Here is a 9979-nt window from a genome sequence, read left to right as displayed (position 1 = left end):
GCCTGCTTGAGAATACGTTCAGGGACTTGACTGTGTGTCGGATTAAGGCTCTGGTTTGTACACAACACAGGGGCTGCGTTACAGAAACACGTAGGAGAGTAGCTTAAATATGCCTTCTCTAAAGAGGAGGATTCTCAAGGCTCAGTTTATGCTAACACCCCCCCCAAGCACTCTGTGCAGTGCCGTAAACAAGATTCCCTTTTTTTTTCCCCAGCAAAAATATTACCTGGGCACGGGACTGTTGCATTATCCTGTCCTGGTGCAACACAACCGGCCTTAGTCTGTACTCTCAGCCTTTTGAGGAAGTCTGGCGCCTCTGATCTATTTTCCACAGCAGACCCTGTAATTTTTGGCTGTATTTTATGTTTTTCAGATTCAAGTCAATCTGAAAGTCCCAGCCAGCCAAGTGAAGCTGATATTAAGGACCAGCCAGAAAATGGTAAGTTCTTACCTGCTGCTCCTGCTTTGGGATATTAAAACAGCCCATACTTAGAAACATTTTTTTTCCTGTGTCTAATATAAAAAGATTATTCAGAGTAATTGACATGGGATAGCTGCAGCTAGGTTGTGTACTCTCCCCGTAGTTAAGCTGCCACCCCTTCACTGATCTCAGGTGGCGTTTGTCCCTCCAGTCCTGGAGAGAGCCATTTTTTTCCTTTAAAAATTATTTTAATTAGGGAGATGCCGTTAAAGAGCCTGCTGTATGCAACTCTTATCCTTACTCCTCGTGGCAAAGGCTTTCAGTCTCTGGGCCGTGAGTCATGACCCCCTGGGGGGGTGTGCTTCAGCACTTTCAGTTTTAGCCGTGTGCTTTTAACATCATTCTGTTCACTGATGCTCGCCGACACACTCAAGTACCGAACTTTCGGTACGTGGCCAGCCGCCGTTGCAGGGCGCGGAATCGCAGGCAGTCCCGCGAAACAAAATGGTTGCTTTGAAGTACGTTTCTGCAGACCCGTTCTGCCCCGCAGGAAGCTGCTAACGCTCCCAAACACTGCGGTTTCGGGGCAGGACCACGCACCTGCGAACACCCCAGCAGCGCGGGCAGGTGCCCCGGCGGGGCTGGTCCTGGCGCTCTTTATGGGTTGTGGATACTGCGGGTAGCGAGGCAGGGAGGCTGGGCTGGGGCTTGTTGCTCCTTCCCAACGTTCCCAGTACCGCTGTGGCAGGTGGCAGCGGCTTGAGCTTGTTTGGAAGTAGCAGCAGGACTGTGACTTTTGGGAACGCCACGATTTTTTGCACTGGGGCGGTTTTCAAGTGGAAGCAATAGCTTCTGCGGAATCAATGGCCTGCATTGTACAGCAGCCTGAGAGAAATCATTCAGTTGTAGGGCATTTCTGTAGGGACTGGATGTGAAAGGATAAGGACGTGTGTACGGGAACAGCTTCTCTTCCTTTTTCTCTCTGAGTGAGGTAGACCTCAGTAATTTTTGTTGGCCTGTCAGCAACTGAGTTTTGGTTTACTGCTTATATTTAGGGCTTAGAAATAATGTCTCCCAAAGTGAAAGCGGTTAGTATCAATAGTTTTCCTTGACTTTTTTAAACCCCTAACTACATTTTTAAAAAAAGACCTAAATGTAGATGGGGGATTCGCTGCACGGGGGTCTACTGTGCACGCAGGGAAAAGCACTGGTGTGAAGGGTTTGTGTCTCTACAACTTCCCGCCATTTCTGGTACATTTAAATCATCCCAAGTACAAATATTGTACCTTTAACAACACGCCCGTGATTGCCCCTTCACAGAGTGACCGACTGGTTTCTCCTCAGATCTTTGCAGTGCGTCCTACAGCCGTAGCTGTGGTCAGTGTCTGTTCTGGGGACGTTGTTAGCAACTGAGCAAGCTGGAGGGGCTGTGTTTGGCTCAGGGTTTAAATGGCAGATGGAATTAGGGGGAAAAAAGAGGTTTAGGTGCTTAGAAAGCTCTAAGGTACGAGCATATAGGGCTCATTGGGCTGGTGAGATTTTGGCTTTTGGGGTTCCTGTGTTTTCCTCCCACTGAAACAGGAAAAGTTTTGATAGGTTTTGTGCTGCTCATCTCTAAACATACCGTCTTGAAACATGTCTGTTGTTTCTGAAAGACAGTGCCTAATTTCCCTTATCAATCCTGTTCACAGAAATTCTAATTTGTAGCCAAAGGATTGCGAGGTTAAGAGAAGAACTGACTAAACTGTGATTTTTGTTCTGCCAATTCTGCTTTTTTTTTTTTTGTGGGGAATATGTTGCCTATGTTTATTAAATCATATTTTAATTTAGAATGTATTAGGCACCAAGCATGTTATTATTCCGTGTTTAGATAATATTCTTTCGCAGCTATTAAACCACAGCTCCTACCCTGCAGTCTTCAGGCAGCCTGTTACTCAACAACCGCACCGATGGCAGCAGTAGCAGTGTTAAATAATGTAAAATCTGTAAGAGCCTGGTGAAATGAAATACCTCTGATTTGGAGCCTGAGTCTTCCTTGTAAAACAAGCTTTTAGTGAATTCTGGGAACTTTACTGGTGACCTGCAAAAGGTACTTTTTTTTTAATGAACAGGAAAAGGATTTTGCTTTTTCTGTTTTACTAAAGGGTATTTTCCCCACCACAGCAGAAGCCTCCTAACTGATTCCGCACCTTTTGCAGTGCCTGTGCGGGAGGTTGTCTTGACAAAGGCACGGGGGGCGGGCGGTGGGCCCTGAGCGGGATGCTCCCCCCGGGCAGGCGCTGAGCTCGCTCTCCGCACACGCAGCCCCCCGCCTGCAGCCTACCCCGTGCGTAGATCAACCCCGATCCGCAGCTCTTATCTGCTGAACGTGAGGATGAAAGCAAAACTGCAGGCTTTAGAAAATGAAAAACTGCACGCACAGGAACGGACACAATAAATCATATTAACTGCCTTGTTCTACACTTGCTGTAGACCCACTTCCACAGGGCCTGATCCAAATCCCTCCGGAGTCAATGGGAGCCCCGTAATTGATTTTACTGAGAGGGGGAATGAGCCCACACAGGGAGGAATTTTTTTTTTAAATCGAAGAAAAACAGTATTGTGAATAATCTTATTCCCACTGACGCTGACAGCAGAATGACCAGATTGAGGGCAGATTTGGGATCATTTTGCATGTGTTTCTGGAAGGCACAAAGAAGAGTATCGATTAAGCACTACCTTTTACATGCATGCATTCCTTCATTTTAAAAAAATAAATCTTTAAAGGCCTTGTGAGGGTTATACAGCCTCTCTACTTGCCTGTTAATATCCTTTCTGTTCCACTCCATAAATTCTAAAGCTATTTATTATACACATATATTTTGCATACCTTGAGTAATGTAGGTTCAGAAGGGTCAACGATACAGCCCTGAAAAAGAAGGCCTCCTACTACAGATTTTAATTTATCATTTTAAATTGTATGTGCTATTTTGCAAAGCCTGTGTGTCTAACCTCCATGAAAGTGGAGTTCATGGGAAAAAAAAGCCTTTCGCTTTTTAGAGCCACTCCTTTTTTCTAGTGGGCTTTACAGTTGCGTTTTCCGGAGCAGAATCATCACAGAGAAGATGGTGACGTCTCCCGCTCTCGGTGGTGGCGTTAACACCACCTCCAGCCTTTTCTTCAGCCTTCAGGAAGCCAGAGTCGTTTTCGGGCAGTCGCTGTTGCAAAAGTGTGCAGGCATATTATGCGTTTATTTTTTGGAGAGAGAGAGGGAGAGATCCAGTGTGATGGTCGGGAAAAGCAAACACGCGGGCGAGACGGGGCTGGCTGGCGCATGCATGGTCCCAGGGCCAGACGGCTCGTCCTGGCAGCGGGGGTAAAGCTGCCATGGCAGCCCGCGGTGTGCGCGGGGCTGCTGCCGCCCAGCTCCGACAGCACGGGAAAGAGCTGCCCGGGGAGAGGAAGGAGCCCAGGATTGGGCTGTTTGCTATGTGGGTGAGGAAATTTTCAGGAGGGATGATGAAAGAGGCCAGCAACTTCATCTGAAAGGCAGGAGCGTGTTCCGATGTCCTGATACCTTCTCAAATGAGGGTTTTTTCTGACGAGCTGGGTGGAACACCCGTGTGGAAAATTCCCCACTTTTGTAGTTGCCTAATGGTATGTAAAAGCTTCATTTCAGTTGGCACGGCAAAGTGATTTTGCAATTCACCCAATCAAAAAAAAAAAAAAAGGTTATTGATTTTAAAAGCTTGTCGAACGCCCTGGTTTGGGTTGTATTTTATAAACAAACTAGTTTTCAGTGACCTGAGGATGACAAAATGGCTAGTCTGGTGTAGTGAAGTGACTGCGTGCCTGGGGATCAGGAACAACTGAATTCCCGGCTCAGCACTGCCGTGGGCTCTCTGGGGCTTTTATTCTCCCTTTCAGTCCTGAGAATGGCTATCGGGTAGAGTTTCTTTTTGTAAGTAGGATTATTTTGAACTTTCGTAGGAAAACCTTTCCGTCGTTCTGTCTGCAGAGTGGGGATGTTTGTGACTCTGCCTTTCAGCGACCCGGGGGACATGAAGAGTCACATCCTGCTCACTCCAGCAGTTTAACTCCGGGGCCAGGCAGGGAGCGGCACAAACGGGCTGGTAACTGCGGTGCGGCGCTGTTGCTGCTCTCGGTGAGCGGCTGTCAGGCATCCGCCGAGCAGCGTTGGTGTTTGATGTGGTGGTGCTGGCGAATTGATAACGGCAGCGGGAAGGTGCCCGCCGAGGGCTGTGTCACGCGGGGGAGCGCCGTGGCACTCTGCAGACGGGTGGTGCCTCTGGAGCATGCGGCACTGTGCCTTGGTAACTCCAAGGTGGTAGCCCACCACTTCAGTCACAGATTAGCAACTTCTTTTTAAAGGAGTTGGTGAATTCTCCCATTTCAAGCGAGCGAGACAGCACTCATTATTCCAGCTGATCACAAATGTGTGCCAAATTCCTTGCTCAGTCGCTGTGGAGGGAGCGGCATTTATCTGAAAAATAAAAATGTTTAATGCCCAAACCAAATGCTTTTTAGTTTTAATGTATTCTTGCTGCTTTGAGCTGCAAGTACCTTAACAGCACTGCAGGAAATGAAAGGCACATTGTTCTTAGTAACATTAAAAAAAAAAGGAAAAAAGAAAAACAATGATGTACCGTAACTCACAGAACTCGTTTTTCAACCCTGCGGTAATTACACTGGACTTGCAAATATCATCGGCGAGGGCTGGACTCGAGCAATAAACCTTAAAGTGTTTAAGTAGACACTTACTTTTCCATGCCTAAAAACATAAAGGAAGGTGTCCCGGTCCTCGAGCTGTAGGGGGGGGGAAGGCGGTAGTGGGAACTCAGGCAAAGAGGAGTTTCCTTGTCTCCAGGCAAGGTTGGTCGTGGCAGGGGTAACAGCTTGGGCTGTGAGGAACAGGGGGGCTATGTGCACCCTGGTTCTGTGCAGAGGCAGCTTGTGGAAGCACGTCCCTGCCTTAACTCACAGGCTTCAGGGTCCAGCCCCTCTTTGTACCTTCTGTCTGGTCCCAAACCTGGCATTCTTGTGCCACGCGGCGGCTTCAGCGGGGGGAGTGGGGCCGCCTGGCCCGGGGGTAGGCACTCTTCTGGGATGCAGAGTTCACTGTTCAAACCCTCCTCTCCAGCAGATGCAGGCAGAAACCTACTGTTCTTTGGGGTTGTCCCCACCACTCAACTGCACTGGAAGTTAAACGGTAGCTAAGAGCCCTCCAATTCCTTCAACAGCCAAATTTTTAATGGGTAAAACCAGCCTGCCCTCCGAGGCCATCCCTTCTCCGGCCATGCCTAACCTCCCGTCTCCACTACTTCAGGTGGAGGCCAGCTGCCTCCCGCGCTCTCTCAGCTGTGACGGAATCTGATGCCACCCAGCTTCACCCTGGCTCACGCAGGAGATGCTGCAAGTGCCGCAGGACTTGGGGTGTGTGGGGGGCCGGCTCTCCGCGGGTCAGCCCCTCCATCCCCACCGGAGCACACGGCCATGAGCAGTTCCCCGAACACACGCTGCCGAGACTGGTGCTGCTGGGAAGTCTGTGTCTGAGAGGCCCAACATGGCCGGAACACCTCATTTACAGCAGATACCAACCCTCGCAGAGAAAGTTTTCTGTCACTTACAGCTGCGAACAGGGTAATTCCGTACCCGCAGCTTTTATTAGTGTTCTTGTTCATGGGATCATTTGCATCAGAATCTTATAAATGCAAGAAGACTCTCCTTTCTTGTTTACAGAGCAACACTGAGGAGTTATCACAGCCTGAGGGACTAATCTAAAATTAACTTTGCTTCAGAAAAGGCTTAAAAAAAAAAAGCCCTTAGCATTTTCAATAAGGAGTCTTATAGCTGGCGCTGAAGTCAAAGCTCCTGGTGATGTCAGCTTGTTTGCACCTTTGTAACTTGCCAGGACGGAATGCTGAACGGGTTTGCACCCTTATGGGTCACGCTGTCTGCCGGGAACAGCCATGGGGAACTTTGTCCAGGCTGGAAAGCCGTGGCCGTGCCGGGGAAGGCTGGTGGGGCTGGTCTCTGCCTGCTGGGGTCAGGTAGCATCGGCTGTTGACTGACAGCACCCATCAGCTGACGAAGGTCTGGTGAGGTCCAGCCTGTGTTTCCTCACCCCCTGCGGGAGTGCATGTAGGCAGCGCCGAGGGCCAGCATCTCCCAAGGAAACAAAAGCAGATATGTCTGGTTACAAATTTACCTTCTGTGGGATTTAGTCTTGCATTGTTTTCATCCTATTTCATTACGGATAGATGCCAGCAAGAACTAGAAATGTGGTGTTTCAGTCATAATAGTCTAGAACTGAAACTTTGCAACATCCAGCTGTATTTTCCAGACAGTTTCATGACTGTCATGAAGAAGTATCTGAATAATTAGGAAAGAAAACACCATTTTTCCCTCGATTACCATATTTTCATTGAGATTCGTGATCCAAGTCAAATGATTTCGTGGTCCAGGTTGTGAGGCACAGTTAGACCATTTCCAGGATTTAGCGGGCCCTCTGCTAGGCTTGGGGTTTAGCCTGCTTATCGGTAGCTGGCACTCTCCTGAGGGGACCCTGGGATGGCAGCAGCCAAGGGTGTTGGCTGTCAATCGGGCGAGAGAGGCAGTCGTCAGGCAGGGTCAGTTCTGCAGCCGCTGCTGGGGCCGAGCGGAGAGCCTTCCTCATCAGTGACCCGCAGTGCATGGGGCTTGAGGATTGACAGAGGACTTCAGTTTTCACTGCTGCTAACCATTAACCTTCGCAAGGAAAGCGTTCCCACAAAAAACTCATCCAAGGCGGGTATGACAGGAAATATTCAAAGCATGAAATGAATGCTTGTAGCATGACAAAGCAGGGCTTGAAAGACACGGAACGTTCATTACGCTTGGAGTGGTTGAATGCTGCAGAGGAGAAATAAAAATGTAGCTAGAGTATATGTTTTTATTTCTCCATATGTGTGTACAGGAAAAAGGCAATGAACCTTTCCAGAGGACAAGGTGCATAAATACAGCTGCGATTATTCTGAGCCACTTCAAAATACATTTTTATTCCGTTGCTCTCTTCCATTCCTTTCCGCGTAATTTTATCCGCAAGATAACAGCAAGGGCCATCTAGAGGGCAGCTTGGAAATGGGCTGGCCAGGAGCCCCCTCCCAAGAAGCTCTGTGCCTTGGTAAGCCCAGTCTTCCTCCCTTGCTCTGCGGAGCCGAGGCTTCCCTTTGCCCCCCAGCAGTGTCAGGGCGCTGCCCGCTTCTCCCCGCCTCCCACCGTTGCGTGTCGAGAGGTGCCTCGGTGCTGACATTAGCCGGTCTTCCCGGGGACCTGGGAAGGGCGGCTGGAGCTGTGAGCCATCTCCAGTTTTCACTACAACCAGGGGTGTTTTTGGTATGTTTTCTTGAGAGGCTCGCTGTTCAATTGGCAGCTGAGAGTTGTGTTGCGTCAGAGTAATTGCTGCTGCCCGGGCGGACCGCAGGCTGAAGGATGCTTTTTGGGTACCGCGCTTGCCCACCAAGAAGCTGGGCACTGAGGGGGAAGTTTATTTGTGGTATGGGCATCGTTTTCATTTTCTGTCCAGTAGAGAGGGGAGTTTCTTAGTGGGAAGATAATGTGATGCCAAGGCCTAACTTGCAGAACAAAACCCCAAACCTATCTATTTGCCTTTCGGTGTAAGAATTTCCTAATGCCTGTAATGTAAGACAAAGGGAAAATTTTACTTGCAGGAAAATTGCCTTCCACAATAACCAAGAAAAAAACACAAAACGCCCACACCAGAGCAGCATGATCCAAAATGTGAACTTTTACGCCTCCCCAACCTTCCTGGTTAGGCTTCCAACCAAGCGATCTTTTATTATCAACATGATATACCCTTGACATAATTTGGCGCAGTAAAGCTTCTTCTGCTGAACTCGTGATTTCATTTACTAGATCTGATGAAAGTTCTGTGAACCACGGTAAAATGTGATAATTAGTAGTTTAATTCTTTTAGGGTGTGCGTATTAATTGAAAAGGCTTGAACTATAAATACAGGGCCTGTGGATAAAAGCACACTCTGAAATCAGCCGCTTATCCAAGTATTCATTACTGCACATCTATTTAGGTAGCGTCTCTGTGCAGCACTGCCAGTCGGCGGTTGAAGTGAGTGGGAGCCCTGCGCTCAGATCGCGGCCTGCCGCCGCTCTCCTGCCGTCGGAAGCGCTCCAGCACTCCCCGGCCAAAATTTTGCCCTCTGTGGTCAAACCACTGGAAGTCAGAGACGTGTGCCGGGAGCTGTGCTCTGCGGAGGAGCTGGCTCTGGCTGCACGAGCTGCAGGGGACCGCGTTTTTCCTCCTGCTCGCACACTTCTCCTTGCCCGTATTTGGGACCATCAGCACCAAAACCTCCGCTGCCTCAGCCGGAGCTGGGTTCGTTCAGCCGTGAATGTCAGCGCGTGGCACCGCCGAGAGCTGTGATAAGGGGACGTGCGTGCTCGCTCGCGCTCCGGTGTTCTTTTGTTCTGACTTCCTGACCGACGCAGGAGGCATTCTGTTGACTCTAGGCCTTTCCAAATGCACATGTATACTACGAAAACGTGTGCTGCGATTTCACACCTTCCTCTGGTTCCTGCGTGTGCTGTAGTGCCTGGATGAATCATACCTGGCTTCACAGGTACAGGGTGAATTTCCTTCGAATGGAGTCCAACCTTCATACTCATATTTGGGTTGCACACTCAGAAGAGACCTATGTATCTGCATATAGTGCAGATTCACGGGCTCATCGGGTGCTTTCCGAGTCGCCTTACTGTTGTCAGTCTGAAGCTGCGTACCCGAGCAAAGAGGTGCACACGAGGAGCAGCGCGCGGCTCCTGCCAGCTGTGTGCTGGGCTGTTGGTCTTGTGGAGGGAGGGCACTTGGGTGAGACCAGGCTCCCAGGAAAAGCCTCATCAGTGCTGTGGCTAATCAGACACTATTTTTTAATTGCACATACTACTTTTTAATGGCAAAAGTTGCTGCATAGGAAGTGGAAAGAAAGTTTAGGGTGAGTGTCACAGAGCTGCGAGAATAAAATCCCCTCCGAAGCTTGTCCCTGGTGTGACTGAAATGGAAAAATACCAGATCCGTTTCTTGGAAAGTGAGAAGGAGACTTTTATTTGCAACGGTTCGCAAATATTTTCCCAGGAGCGATGTGGCACGCGTGGCAAAAGGGGGCAGGGGGGAGGTGAGGTGAGCTAGCCACCCTTGTAAACACACTCCCTTAACTCTGCTATTGTTACCTGGCTGACAGAGGGTGCTGCAAGTTGTTTACAGTCGGAAACGTTGCTCATTTCTGCCCCTTCTTCCCCGGTCAGTGCCGTATCTCCAGTTATATACCTTTTCTTCCTGGGCTGTGTCCGGATAGATTTCGGCGGCGGGGCGGTAGAAGGGTGCCGGTTGATGGAGTGTGCTGCTTACTGTGTGCATTTCACCTCCGCTCTCGCAACATTTCTTTGGTGGCCGCTGTTGCAACTGAAGAAAACGCTGAAGTTTGACAGTTGGGAGTTACTGCCGAGTATGTGCTGTAAACTGTATCATCCCTCTGCCTTCTCCCTTTCT

The 9979-nt window shown here is 49.4% G+C and overlaps 1 protein-coding gene across 1 annotated transcript in view; it reads left to right on the top strand.

Moving 5' to 3' along the window:
• Nucleotides 1-373: 373 nt before the first annotated feature.
• NFIA (nuclear factor I/A) overlaps nucleotides 374-9979 on the top strand; it is a gene marked incomplete at both ends in the record, with an annotated part of 86726 nt that continues 77120 nt past the window's right edge. Inside the window, one exon of the mRNA XM_010159455.1 lies at nucleotides 374-439. Within this exon, the coding sequence (XP_010157757.1) occupies nucleotides 374-439 (66 nt within the window). The remainder of the gene's footprint in view (nucleotides 440-9979) is intronic.

Source organism: Eurypyga helias, unplaced genomic scaffold (genome assembly GCF_000690775.1).
Source record: "Eurypyga helias isolate BGI_N326 unplaced genomic scaffold, ASM69077v1 scaffold35829, whole genome shotgun sequence".
Lineage (NCBI taxonomy): Eukaryota > Metazoa > Chordata > Aves > Eurypygiformes > Eurypygidae > Eurypyga > Eurypyga helias.
This window is presented reverse-complemented; position numbering and strand designations above follow the sequence as displayed.